This window comes from Micropterus dolomieu, linkage group LG07 (genome assembly GCF_021292245.1).
Source record: "Micropterus dolomieu isolate WLL.071019.BEF.003 ecotype Adirondacks linkage group LG07, ASM2129224v1, whole genome shotgun sequence".
NCBI lineage: Eukaryota > Metazoa > Chordata > Actinopteri > Centrarchiformes > Centrarchidae > Micropterus > Micropterus dolomieu.
In genome coordinates, this window is record NC_060156.1 from 19,679,954 (window position 1) to 19,695,096 (window position 15,143).

The 15,143-nt window shown below is 40.6% G+C and overlaps 1 protein-coding gene across 2 annotated transcripts in view; it reads left to right on the plus strand.

The window, feature by feature from the left end:
• The window catches only part of clybl (citrate lyase beta like), a 62,736-nt gene that overhangs the window by 30,322 nt on the left and 17,271 nt on the right, over positions 1-15,143 (plus strand). For both annotated transcript variants that reach the window (XM_046053991.1, XM_046053992.1), the window contains exon 2: positions 5,079-5,292. In XM_046053991.1, coding sequence (XP_045909947.1) covers positions 5,079-5,292 — 214 coding nt within the window. The remainder of the gene's footprint in view (positions 1-5,078; positions 5,293-15,143) is intronic.

Below are 15,143 nucleotides of genomic sequence, written 5' to 3' on the forward strand. Positions count from 1 at the left end.
AAAAAAAAAAAAAAAACCTACACATACAGCATCATGCTGGGAGGAGGGCCGTGTGTGAGGAAAGCTTCAGCTCTCTTTTTCATTCTGAAAAACAAAAAAGTGTCAGACAGGCAGGTGGACAAGAAGCTAGGTAAATATTGATGACTTTTTGACCATTTTATTTCCCACCCGCAGATAGCTTTCTGCAGACAGAGAGCCTGTTTATGCTTCAGGGACATTGATTTCCTCCCTACTCTTTATTCATCTTCATTTTCAGCAAATTTAATCTGGAATCTTAAGCACCACAGACCTCCAAAATGTAGTTTGCATATTAAGAAGTAGCTGATTATTGTGGGGTAGAAACACAGATCTTTAATTTTGTGCATTTTAGACACAGCTTCTGGCTGCACCACCATGCTGGAAATAATTGTGGAAATCTACATATTGAGAGGGAGGCTGTCGTCAGGGTCTGTTTTGGAGTGGGCCTCTTGTTATCTGCTATAATTCATGTGGTAGGATGAATATTACCACCTGAATTAGGCTATTATTCTGCCAGGTGGAGGCCAGTAGAGTTACAGGAAGTGGTGATCATCACGTCATGATAATGAAGCAATTACTACAGGCTATTCATAATACAATACTGACTACCACATCGCAGTCGACAGTGGCTTGATATTATGTCATAGATCTTATTTCAAGGTAAATAAATATTACGATCTAATATTCTCTTTCAGTGTTTGCTCCAATGACACATTGTTTTTCTTGAGAGGACAGCCTCAAAATGTTCTAAGATCTTTATAGTGAGCTGCTGTTAAGGCAAATTCACAAGTCTTTTTTAAAGTCTGCATCATCTCACTTGCATGTCTAATGTTTGGGGGTTCCTATCCTATCCTCACCCCTGATAGCCAAAACTGGTGAAACTTATGAACTGCCAGAAATTAAGTCAATAGTTCTGCGAAGAACTCTTTTACATTTGATATTTTCACGGAACCCCCAAAGATAGCAATCTAAAACAGGACACACCAGACTTACACAGTTTTGTATAGGTGTGAAATCCCAGGTCCTGGTTTGACACTTCTTACATGCTATTACCTGTTGCCTTGAGAAATATTGGTGCATCTGCCTGGATTACATAATAAGGAACTTCAGAGGTAAGGAGATGAAACTTGGAAAAAACAGCAGCTGAACAATGCAGAAGTGTCAGAACTGTCTGAGGGTGGTGCAGATAAGATGGGTAGTTCAAGGATATGTAGCTCAAGGTGCATTTATTGTAGTTGGACACTACAGAGACCCTTACAGTGAGTGTCAGATCATCAGAAGCTATTCTTTTGGATTGAAGATCAGTTGATAGTTCAATACCAGTGAACTGCTTTGTCCAAGACGCACTCTGTTGTGTTTGGAAGAAGACCGACACAAATCTGCATGTAAAATGCTGCTCAGCCAGCATGGAGAAGTGCCATATACTGTAGAGGAAAATAAGCCTGAATGTTTATAAGGACAGTGTTTTTTTTGGGGCTGTTAATTACTTGTTAGACAGCAGGTTCAAATATGAGATGCTACACTTTTGCGTCTGCAAAACGGATGTACGTGCCTTAGGATGGCCTATGTCTACTCTAACACAGAGCTTACCACCCTCTTACCACATTCCACCAACCTAGCCTCCCCTCATCCTCCCCCTACAGTGCCATTGGGCCTGGGTCCATTGCTGCCTCTCTGCTAATGAGAACCAGACCCATCCAGCACCATATAAACCCACTAACACACACTTACCTCTGATCTCAGACCAGTAAACATAGTCACTGTGCCCATGTCCCACCACTTTACAGCTGCTAATTTAGCCACACAGCCCTGTGTTATCATAACCTTTCATGTAAAAAAGAAAGGAAAATAAATTGGTAATGCTGGTGTGTATGGTACTATGGGGACTATTAAATATATAGAACACAAGTATGTAGTCATGGAAAATGTCCACCAGATGTGGGATGGTGTAAATAAATAAATAACAAATATCCAGTATGCGTGTAGTATATGAAAGATATGTGTGTTTATGATGACAGTGCCTAGATACCCATTGGTTACAGCTCTGCTCAAAACTATTTACGATGTTCATGAATGCCTGACGTTACAAGAAGTTCCTTTTTGGGGTTTAAGGGAGAATTCTCTAGCATTTCAAATGTGACAATTGGCTGCTGTTCTTTATTACATGTTATAGTAAATTTAATATGTTTGGGTAGTTAGTGACGGATGATTAATCGATTTGCTGATTAATCGGGCCGATATTTGGTATTTTGTGATAATATACAAAAAATGTCTGCGGACAGATCTGCAGGCAGCCTTGTCAGTGTGGCTGCTCCCATATTTTTAACCTTTCTAAAAAGATAAATACCCCCTTGGCTGTATTTGATATGTTACATTCCCTAACAATATAGCAGGTGGCAATATGTAGCGCATTAGATGTAGGCTAACATCTAGTGATGGGAAGTCACTCAAATGGCACCTGCTGATAAAACAAGAAGAATGGAATGGAAGGTTTGAATGAAATGGTTGAACATGAGAGGGATGGATTACCTTTCAAAAAGGGAAAAATTGATCTCACTGAATGAGAGTAATTTCTCTCACTTACCCTACCTCTACATCCATTTTAGTAATCACTCTCCTCTACCAATTGTCTCACTTAACCAGTAACCTCTCAAAATCACAATTTAAGCATAATGTGTAAGTGATGTACACATACCGGTATCCTCATTCAAGTATTAGTATGCTAGGACTATTTGTAGAACTGAATTTATATGACTTTTATTTTGCCCTTTTATAATGCACTTCTGACAAACTGCACCCTGCTCTCCAAATGTGATTACTTGCCTTATTCGTTCTTCACCCCTTTACCAGTTTACTGTAAAATGAGACCTCCTGCAAGCTATGAAAGAGCAGAAAGAGGTGGCACAGTGGTATTAAGGGGAAGAATAGCTGATTTTGGTCTATGTTATTGACCTGTGCTTCCAGTGTCTTGTCTGTAGTCAACATCAAGGCACCTTCATTCCCTTTCCCCGTTGTCACTTTTTTCCCTTTGTAGTGAAACCTACTCTAAATTACAGCCACAATCTTTTTGCACTTCACTTATATTAAAATATATTAGCCTTTTTAAGTGGGCTCTAAGTATGGCTCTTTAACATTTCCCCTGGAGCAGTATGCACAGAATAGACTGATTTCATTTAGATCTCAGTAGCCCCCTCTTACCCCCTACCACTCGGCACTCTGACCTCCGTTCTCTTACCCACTATTTTCCTCTCTAATTTCACTGTTTGCTTTTTTCCCCTCTCTTCCCTATCAATTTGGGCCCTGTCGCTTTCTCTGAAATAACTGTGAGCCCTACATATTTCATCGTTAGTCCACTATTTGCATGGCGGTGTACCATGTTCCCCCCCCATCCAACCTTTGCCATATTTTCTCCGTAAGCCTTTTATGATTACTGTTACCAGTCCAAAATAGTATGTACGTGGAAGCCCTAAAATACTGGAAGCAACCTGAATTGTCTTTAACTGCCTGCTACAGCCGCAACGTCTCAGTGTAGATTAGGCCTGATTGGGACTGGAGGGCATGTGGAAGCGTAGTTGACAGGATTAACAGGCTTTTGAAGTGACTTTAGCTTCTTCTTAGAGAGCAAAAGATAAGAAAAGAGAATAATTCAGCCCCTCTTTCAACAGAAGGAATACCCCCTCCCTCTTTTTCTCTTGTCTTCCTTAGGCAAAGCACACTATGTACCAATATGATCCCTCGCTGGGTTTCTGATACCCAGCAAGAGTTAGTGGAGGAAGAAGCTGTTTCTCGCTGTAATTAGATATATCTGATCCTAAATCATTAGGGTCAATTGTTTCACGCGCCAGATTGATGAAACAAATAATTAAGACGTGTGTGCAATGAGTATGGTTATTGATGTGCACAGTTGTGTGGGTGTGTCTGGATGGGAAAGGGGACACAAGCCAATATCACTGTGTGTGTTTGTGGCTACGTTGACACATTGGAAGTGTGCATGTGGAGGTGGGTGATGCGGTGATGAGCATATCAACAAATGGTCAACGTTGTATTTTATTATGTTTCAATCAAAGTATATAATTTACTTTTATGTTGTTACACTGAAAAAACATGAATAACTGAATGCACATTTTCACCTTCATTTTGCGGCAGTACACAGTCGCTCAGCCAGTGCTGCTTAAAAAATGTAATGATTCTAAAAATTATCCTAAAAAAAGTTTGTGGAATGCTTTTCTGAACTTGCAAGAGACATCCTCTAAAGAGCAGAGGCACTGCAGAAGCTTTATGAGAAGCAACCAAAACACACTTAAATAAAACAAAGGTTTTTGTATATTTAAGTTATTGGTTGTCCTAATGGCAACAGTTTCTTTAACTTATAATTTTTTTTTATCTGTACTGTACTTACCCTTGAATTTTGCAATCTCTTTACGTGAGAGTGTAAAGAGAGAGTGTATAGGATTTGCACCTATTGTTTTCATAGTAGTAACAAAGGTACAGAATTTGGCATTCTAAAACATTGATTACAATAACACAGCTACACTGTGTTTCCTAAACTTAAATTCTTCCATAACTCAGCTCCAACCACTACTGACACCCCTACTCATTCACTTTCTACCCTGCCTGGATATTCAGCAGTGTGGCAACATTAGCATATGACTGGCTCAGTGTTTGGGTGAGTTTGTTCTCATACAAAGAGTGCCAAAGCACAAGTCAACGTCTCCCATCCACTTCAATGGATAGCTGAAGGGCAAACAGAACTCCCAAAATGAAACGTTTCCAGACTTCTGCGCTAGTCTGGAGGAAGAGACCTCCTTCTGGATCTCCATGTGTAATATAAACACTGTAGATATTATGAAGATGAATGCAGCAACAACCTTTAATTATTCATTGCCCTTAGCCCTGTATTGATACTGTGTGTGCTCATGAGTAATGTATGCACCAGAGACATGTATTAATGCATTCATCGTACTACTGTCTGAGTATTGTGTATATTTATGTGCACACAAATGCAGGTATATGTCTGTGTGCCTCTTTGTTCTTAGGTATGTATATATTTATGTTGACAGGGAGAGCGGTTGGCTCCTGCCCGCTGCCTGGCAGTTGTGTACCGAAGCATTGCGTCATCACTATCACTCTGCAGGCCCCTCGCTGCGCTACATACCCCGCAGGGCGGTTCTCTACTGCCCTGGCAATGATGAGCGGAAATTGAGGAAACTAGCCTCGCTGGATGTTGACTGTGCTGTCTTGGACTGTGAGGATGGGGTAGCCCTCAGCAAAAAGGTATATAAATCCACTGATGCACATGTGTAAATGAATTTCAGCTTCATATGACCAGGTCAGCAAGGAGCATACAAACACTTGCACACAGCTGTGTGATCCTGTATGATTTTAATTCCAGCTCCCTCCTTCAGACAGGTGCTCGGTCTTTATCACTGAAAGGAAAACTACTTAAGTGAGATGTTTAAAACAAGCACATTTCACCCCATTATGATAGTATAAAGGCAGTGGTGCCCCCCCTATCGGAGTCCTTTAAAACAAGGTGACCATGTCCCACTGGGTGAGCAGCGGGAAAGCACCAGATGCAGCAGGTTAAAAGCATTCTCCTTCCGCCCACACGACCTCCCCATTGGCCCTGCTGAACTGCCCATGAAATTGTGATTGGAGAGTAGGATAAAGAAGGGGCCTGGGTAAAAAGTTAACTAACAAAGGTTTTTAAGTCATGATAATAAAGATGATTGATATGGCTGGAGGCCGTTCCTGTAGTAGACAAAGACAATACGCTGATGGCCTGTGTGAGTGACAGGCTAAAACTGTGACCCTGTGATGGAGTTGGTGGCTGTCAGAGCTTCTGTCTTTATTATGTGTTAGAGGGGAAATGTGGAGAGGAATGCAGCACTGAGGCAGCCATTCAGGCTTGAGGAGAATTAAGACTCTTGACTCTTCACACCGTCAGCATGTAATAAGTCCACGTCTCTATCTTATTTCAACAAAAGTATCCTGCACCAATCCAGTAACCCACTAATTTTCCATAATACTCCATAATAATTAGACTTTGTCTGAGTTTTGAATATGATACAATTCCATTTTTTCCTGTCCCTGTCAAAGACCTTTTCTCTGTTAGCAATTAGCTGGTATGGCTGCACATGTAGAGAATAGCATTAGATCCGGGTACAAGCTGTTAAAAATAAAGGGTGACATTTCATTAGCTACAGTGCAGTTCCATTCTTCCACTATTAGCAGTCTGAGTAATGCACATCAAAATACCAACAATACTTTCTGGAAAGTAGGATTGTACCTCAATAGCTCCCTACCTAATAATCCCTTTACCTTCTCTTTCTCTGATCTGGCTACATCAGCACTACACGGTACAAAGCATGACATCAGAACCGATTTCAACCATTTTTTGACACTATAGCTCCATGTTGGGTTTAGAAGAGTCTGACACAGTGTGCAAAATTCCTGTAACCTATTATGTGTTTGCTAGGTCGTACTGTGCAATATAAAAATTAGTTATTTACTCAATAACAAAATGCACCTTTCCTACTGGCACCCTTTCTTTACTTCCCACACTCTCAGCTTGTTCCTCCACTGTGGCAATTGGAAATCCATGGGGGTCGTTGTGTAGTTATTCCCTTAAGATGATATTTTTTTCCTGTTGGATAAACAGAGTTTACGGGTGTGTGTGTGTGTGTGTGTACGTGTGTGTTTCTGTTTGTATGTGTGTGTGTATGTGTAGGCTGGCAGACATATGTTTTGGATATTAATTTCCATGTTTTGAAATCAATTTGGCACAAAATGTTATTTCACTTTTTCACTAGGTGTTTTCTAAAATTACTTTTTTATTTGTCTTATTTATTACATACAAAGAGGAATTATTTTATATATATATATATTATAAGGATTTGCAGCTCCTCTTTAGGCGCTAATGAGTAAAATTGAATTTGTCCATAATTGCTTGGGCCCCATTGAGGAAATATTCTGTCTTTGCAGTCATGCAGTATGTGTTTTAGGGTGTTAAGGTTAAGGTGGTTGCAAAATGTGGAGTGAGGGAATAGAAATGGATACTAATAGATGCTGTGCCTGATTTAATCATTGTCGAGGAAATTTTTACATCTGATATTTAACATCTGAGAAATTAAAATGTAAAGACTGGGAAGTGTTTCAGCCAAATTTGTAAGTCATCCTTCTCACACCAGTTTGACGGAACAGATACACATTTATTCAAATTTATACAGCTATATACACAAGTAGTGGTTCATTTTCAAGCTTTATGCATGTAACCGCAACCAAAGCGTATTTTTACGTGAAGTTTATTTTATTAAATGTGACGTGCATCAGGCAAGTAGCACTGCTAAAATGTGAATGACCTACACTGCCGCACTGTGCCTGAATGCTATCCTTAGTAGACAATGATGGGGTACTGAAGCTGTTGCTGCAGCACTGCTAACATGCTCACTGCCCCCCATGTGTATACACGGTGTAAAATGTCATTCTTTAAAAAAGATCCCTAGGGTGGTTGCACTTAAATTTTTGATGGTGTCTGACTCATGTTACTTTTGAGATGTTAAAGATTTAAGATCTTAAATGGCGGCACATCAGATGCACATGTTGCCGGACGCAAAATTTAGAGCCCCTCACAGTCATTTGTTGCCTTTCTTCTACAATGTAAGATTAAGAGCTGTTCTGCGTTCAGCTGAATCATAAATAAATGAGAGATTTAGCTTTGCACGTTGTGAGTGTGTTGGCACAGACAATTTCTACAGTGTACATTGTAGATGCGATTATTTTCACCATGACAACCGCACAGTCGGCGTTGTGTGTTTGCCAAGAGATGCCAGGCCTCAACAATGGTCTTGCATTGCATGTTTTTTTTCTAAGAACAGAGAAAGGGAGCAATGCAGAGACTGATCTTACTTAACGCCATCCTGAACCACTGTTTTAGATGACTGTAACAATGGGTTAGGTGAAATGCAAGGTTAGTTACTGGGTATGCATGGATAGGCCTTAAATGGGGCTACTGCCCACAACCACCCTCCCATTATGTGTTCATTAATGTATTCTTTTCATTATCTTTCACCTTCACCTTAAAACAGAAAGTGATATTCATGACAAAAGGTATGCCATGAAGGTCAGTCCACCCCCTTCCCTTGCAAATTGAAATCCGGGAGTGCCCGCTTTAATTGCCTGCCGCTTTGACTCCAAAAATGTCTGCGCTCCATCTTGGCAGTAATGCTGGCTGCTTAAGAGGCAGGGAGATGAGAAAAGGAGTAAAGGGTAGGAGCCACCCAGAGCTTGCTAACTGTCACCACAGACCCAGAGGGGAGAGAAGGAGGAGGAGAGAGGGGAGGGAAGACAAGGCTGACTGCTCTAACACTCTTACACATATCATCATATCTGTATGATCAGTGGGGTGGAGGAAGAGGGAGGGCAGGTTGAAACCCCGGAGCGGAACTGACGGCTACACCTGTCCTCTCTCCTCCTCTCTCCCTCGCTGTCTTGTTCTTTCATTGTCCCTCTCTCTCGCTCGTCTCCCCCCGCCAGGGTCCTCAGGGTTAAGATTGTTTATCTCTCTCTCTCTCATGTTCTCTCTGTCTGTTAGTGCCCTATGGTCCAGTATTCCTCTTGGTGTTTCTCTCTCTCCCTCTCTTTTCCCCACATGGGTCCCTCCATCCACCCTGACTCCCCCCTGCCTCCCTGCCGTAGAGATTCTCTCCTAATCCCTGGAAGTTTGGAACTAATGAACTAACTGCTGAGCCGCTGCCACGGAGCTTGGTCCCAAACTATACTGTACTTCACACTCGATTTCCTCTCCAGATGGCATGGTGGCGCGGCCGACACGACGGGGAGCACCTCTCACACACCAGCACGCGCCTGCAAGTGCACACAACACAAGTACACAAGACATGCACAACACAAACATGCACACAGGCAAGTGTGCACATGTAGACATATACGGACGGACATTCACACACAAATGCATCCACATGCACACAAGCACATACACAATTTGTTATAGTCGGCAGCCCACTGTACATCAGTCAAGCATGACAAGAGGACCAGTGTCCTGCATTCACTATCAGTACATTACAGAAGCAGGACCACTTTGTTAGTGCTTAAAATGAGTTAATTTCGTATTTAAACTTCTGTAGATGCTGATCAACCCCCTCAGTAGCTTTTATTAGGCCCACATGGAAGCCAGAAACCCATCACTCCTGGAGTTTTACAGTTTTATGTACATGGATGTGATTTCAACCACCAAACATGCTTGATTCACCATGTTTAATTGATGCAATTTGTGCACTTAATTTGTTTGATGGTTCTTGTTAATAAAATTACAGGAATTGGGTTTTAGAGGAGAGATTAGAGATTGCCGATTTCATATTTACTGTTCTTTTCATTAATATTAGTTTAATTAAATTTACAGTTATATAACTAACAAAAAGCATGTTTTACTGCAAGATATGATATATCTTACAGAAACAGATACACAGATACAGAAAGTTCTAATAATTATTAATTACCAGTAATCTTCATGTCTTACTTAAAGGGGCACTATAAGACCATAGCACACCATAGGTTATATTGCAATCCTATGCAGCAAGACAAACTACAGGGTAAGCAATTAGTTGAGAGTCAAATCAACACCACAATCTTAACAAAGAATGACAATTATACATTTATTCTAGGTCTATTGTATTATAAGGAACAGGTGTCATGTACCCCATTTAATTTAACAGTAACTCTAACTTATTATGCAGGCAAGGCAATCAAAATCCTAGATTACATCTGGTCTATTGAGTCTAACCAAATTACAAAAGTAAGGTGAATTTGATAGGTAAAATCACATTTACTTGTCTAGTAATGTTTCCATTTATTTTACTGAAAGACTGTTCTGACACTCTTTGCTTTGAGTTCTTTAATCAGTGACTGATTGAGGTGTGGAAAATGCTGTTAAGTAAGAATGTTTTCAAAAAATAGACATCTTAATAGATTATATTTATCAATTAGCAAAATGAAACACGAGTGAGCAAAAGAAAAATCTAAATCAAATCAATATTTGGTGAGACCACCCTTTGCCTTCAAAAAAGCATCAATTCGTTTAGGTACACAAGCATATACTTTTTGAACGAACTCTGTAGGTTGGCCCATCTCTGAGAACTACCCACAGTTTTTCTGTGGATTTAGGCAGCCTCATTTGCTTCTCTCTCTTCATGTAATCCCAGACAGACACGATGATGCTGAAGTCAGTGCTCTGTGGGGGCCATACCATCACTTCCAGGACTCCTTGTTCTTCTTTACGTGTAAGATAGTTCTAAATGACTTTCGTTGTATGTTTGGGGTCAATCAGATGCCTCCCTGATGGATAAGTATCTGTCTGCACTTCTCAGCACTGAGGAGACCATTAATTCTGACCAAAACCCCAACTGCGTTTGAAGAAATGCAGCTACAAACTTGCAAGGAAACTCCACCATGCTTCACTGTTGCCTGCAGACACTCATTCTTGTACAGTTCTCCAGCCCTTTGACAAACAACCTGCCTTCTGCTACAGTGAAATATTTCAAATTTCAAATCAGTCCAGAGCACCTTCTGCCATTTTTCTCTACCCCCCTTCCTGTGTTTCCGTGCACAGTTGAGTCGCTTGGCCTTGTTTCCTTGTCGGAGGTATGGCTTTTTGGCTGCAAGTCTTCCATGGTGGCCACTTCTGATCAGACTTCTCTGGACAGTAGATGGGTGCACCATGGTCCCATTGTTTTCTGCCAGTTCTGAGCTGATGGCACTGCTAGATGTCTTCTGATTGCAAAGGGAAGAAAGCATGATGTGTCTTTCATCTGCTGCAGTAAGTTTGGCAAACCACTGCATCTACGGCCCTCAGCGTTGCCTTTTTCTTTATGCTTCTTCAAAAGAGCTTGGACAACACATCTGGAAACCCCGGTCTGCCTTGAAATCTCTGCCTGGGAGAGACCTTGCTGATGAAGTATAACTACCGTGTGTCTTGTTGTTGTGCTCAGTCTTGACATTGTCTATGGCTTTTGACCGTAAACTGTCTTCAGCAACCTCACCTTGTTAGCTGTGTTCCTCACACAGCTGTATTCCTCCTACACAGCTGTTTCTGTTTAAGTTAAAGATTGTGTTCAACCTACATATTGAATTGGTGATCATTAGCCTGACTTTGTGCAAGTGTAGCTAGAAGAATCCACACCTGCCTAAAACTTTTTCACAGTTCTGTACGTCATAGTGATTAAATCATAAAGTAAACTGTAAACCCTGACTGTAAACCTTATCATGTGAATGTTCAAACTGATAAAAAATGTCTTTCTTGGTTATGTCATTCTCCTTCCCCTGGTAACACTACCTGCCACTGGTCCAGACACAGACCTTTTGTGGTTGCAGTAAGAGCCTCTGAGGGAAGACTAGATGGCACAGTTAGAATGGATGACATTATTACGCTCTATTACTTTTTTTAGTGGAGTCAATATATGAGCTATGGTCTATGCATGAACTGTGTCTGACACCAGAGATTTTCAACTTAACATAAATTATGCAGCCAACTGTCAACTGATACATGACCTCAGTTCAATGCTCACTGTGTTGTTCCAGAGGACACTGAAAGATCTGCTCTCCATTTAAGTCGATTCAAATGACTAAACTCTTGACAGAAAGAGCTCCTGGGAAATAATGTTGGCCAGTTGACTTATGAATACTGAACATTTAGTGTGTGTCAGTATGTGCGCGTATTTACATCCGTGTATATACATGTTCGTGTGTGTGTGTGTGTGTGTATGTGTGTGTTCGTATACTTGTGCAAACAGTAGAAGACCCAGGAGACTTGAGAGAAACTCCCAGTCAGGCTGCCAGGACTCACAAACGGGATGTGAGCCGCTCAGCCAGAAAATAGACCCTGTCCCTGCCAGACCTTCAATTCCAAACTTACTGTCTGTCACTGTGTGTGTGTGTGTGTGTGTGTGTGTGTGTTAAGTGTCATGTGTCAGGTATCGATTGGTGTCCTTTGGGAAGGTATGATAGGAGAACGAGAGGTCAGGTTGCCGAGGAGAGTGATGACAACACTGTGATTAGCATTCGTTGGTTAGGAGTGGAGAGAGCTTGTCTGTTGTTGGAGCACATGGAAAGTGGAGGGATATCAATATAAGTCCTAGATAACACTTTCTCATGTCTTCGTGCAGCACCTCCTGAATCCGTGGGTTAAAGGCGAGGATTGAGGCCGAGCAAGGGATTGGAAAATGCTGAGACATAGAGAACAGAGAGGCCCTCTCTCCCTCCTCTCATTATCCTGTTACACTCTTGTGTTTTCACTGGCAGAGCCGCATCCCGCACTACTCCGTGCTACGTGGGCTGCGCAATGCAACACTTGGAGTGTAACCCCAGTAGGAGGAGTGATGATGGAGAAGGCGACGAGGAGAGGAAAACATGAAAGAATGGGAGGAGGTGGAAAGGAATTAGCAGATGTTGGCACATGAGTGGGGAAAATATAATATACCTCTTATTTTGCAAGAAAATTAAAATTTTCTAAATGGCAGGGATTATTAAAGTAAAGACCTCGGCTAGCCATTTGAAACCATTTTCAAATCATCTCTTACTACTGTTACTAAAAAAGTAAGATACACTCTAGGTTAATACATTAGTCCAGGGCAGAACTTCAGTTTAATAAGCCTAAGTCTAGGATAATTATTATTATTATTTTTTTTGTCAAAATGTCGCTTGGTTCTCCATCGTCCCATTGTGCTGTCATTGGCCATTTGTTGCTATCATGCAATTAGCTGCACTTTTCACATGTGGCCTCACGGCACATGTTTGCAGTTTACTTGTTGTGTTTTTACACCTTCTTCACCTTAGCACCTTGGTCAAATGAACTGCTTATGACACCAAGTTGAGAAAAAAATCCATCCTCACAAATATCTGCTAAGACTTCTTTTCCCCCCACATTGTACAGCTTCAGTTGAATTTGCACTATGGTCATGACAACGTCTTTGCATTCTTCATTGTGTTGTTTTTTTTGTTTTTTTACATTACACTAATTTGTTTGTTTTAAAAAAAAATGTGGTTCCTTTATTATGCAGCAGACACCCTCATATGGTAGGGCTGAGCAATAATACCTTAATTGACCATCAGTGGAATCATTTTGTGGTGATATTGTTATATTGTTTGTTATATTGCAAATTGTTTACCAGATAATCCCTGCGATTGTTTTCAGTGCCAGTTTAATTTAACCACAGATGGTCTGTAGCATACCTTAATATGCAGCTTTAAGATAAATGGGAAGGTAAGATTATCATATTTATTGACCCTATTATGAGAGGATGTGCTGACTCATAATAGCAGAGAGCACCTGTTCAGTAGCTATACTTAGCCTACATCAGAGTCCTGCTTTAGCACAGAAACCTTAAGTTATCATGTTAAAAACCTGAAGCATGACTGGACCTGAACAGGGACATATTTGTAATGTTGTGCTGTGGTGAAATAATCTATAAAACACAGAATTCACAAAAAACAAATTTGACCTTGCGCATTATATGCTGCAGCTTCACCTCAGCTATAGGTCATGCTGTATTTTTATATTTCTTGCTTAGTATTTATTTCCCAATTGGTTGTTTCCTTCACCCTGATGCACATACTCAGTCAGCCTCTGGCATGGACTCACAGGCCACGAGTTGCATTTGCACCCAGTCCTGCTTAAGATGACTGCATGCTAAACTTTATTTTGTTTACAGTGAAACCATTAATGTTCTGTCTAGATTTAGGATTGGATTCAGCTCATACAAGCTTCAAAGCTCAAAAATAAAGCCAAATGTAAATTGCTTGCTTTTAATAATAATCACAGCCTTAATATCAATCATTAATTTAAATAAGCGGTAATAGAGAGACAAGTTAAGCGTAATTAGTACTATGTTAGTTATTGTGAGTAGTCAGGACAAACAGTAAATTGTACTGCTGTACTGGGAGTTGCAAATGAGACATGAATTGTTAGGAAACAGTTCTTAATGCATAATCACTAATGAAGAAAACTCTTTTAATTGTAATTATGTGGAGAATAGATAATATATGTTGTAAAGACACTAAATAATGAGCCGTACCTTCTCCATTTCTCCTACAAAATGGATATGTAGCCTTGGGAATTAATTTCCTCAAAAACAGTGCAGTGCAGCTTTTAATGAACTGTAACCAAGAGCTGTAATGAGATCTTTTCATGGCTAATTAAAGTGAATAAATACTATGTAATAACTAGCTATTTTTCCACCTCAGGCTGTCAGTTTTGACCAACAGTGACAAGCAGGTTTCATGATTTTCAAATTCCTCCTCCTCTGTCCTGTTAGTTATGTCTCGTTGTCTGCCCTGACAGGATAACGGATAACACAGTGTGCCTCCAACCGGCTGAGTGAAGGCCTGAATCTCCTTCTGCTACATCTCAGTTAACAATGTAGCCTGAATTAGTCAGTCATCTCACTCCAGCTTTCTGGAGTGCAGCGTGTCACTTGTCAAAACCCATCCACAATGACTTGAAATCTGCACACACACACACACACACACACACACACACACACACAACACACACGACACACACAAACTTGACAAAGACAGGCGAACAAATGCGTATACAGTCACACTTCAGGCAGGCAGCCTTCACCTGCGATACTCTACAGCTCATTTTAAATGGCATCGTGAGTTGCACAGCAGGATGCAAAACGCCAGCTCTCAAAAGGTAAAAAAATAAAATAAAAATGGAAAAACAACTCATTGTGACTCGTGATTTCCCACTCTTTTCACATAAAACTATATATATAGAGACCTTCAGAATAAAAACACAGCACTCTGCTGTTTGAAGGCACTATGTCAGTGATAAAGGCTGCGATATACAAGTTGTTTATGAGAATGTATGTGCACAGCCATTTTATGATAATGTTAATGTTGTAAATGATCCTAATTTATGCCATTTGTCTTATGTATTTTGCTGTTTATCAGGCTATTGATACTGTACCTACAATTGTTATTTTACTAGAACCTACTGCCGTTTCTCATACACCTTTCATGTCATGCATAACATGTTATTTGTCCCTATTTCCATACTGTAACTACCACTGCATTTAAATTCAAATTGAATGAATGGGCTCAGAGTG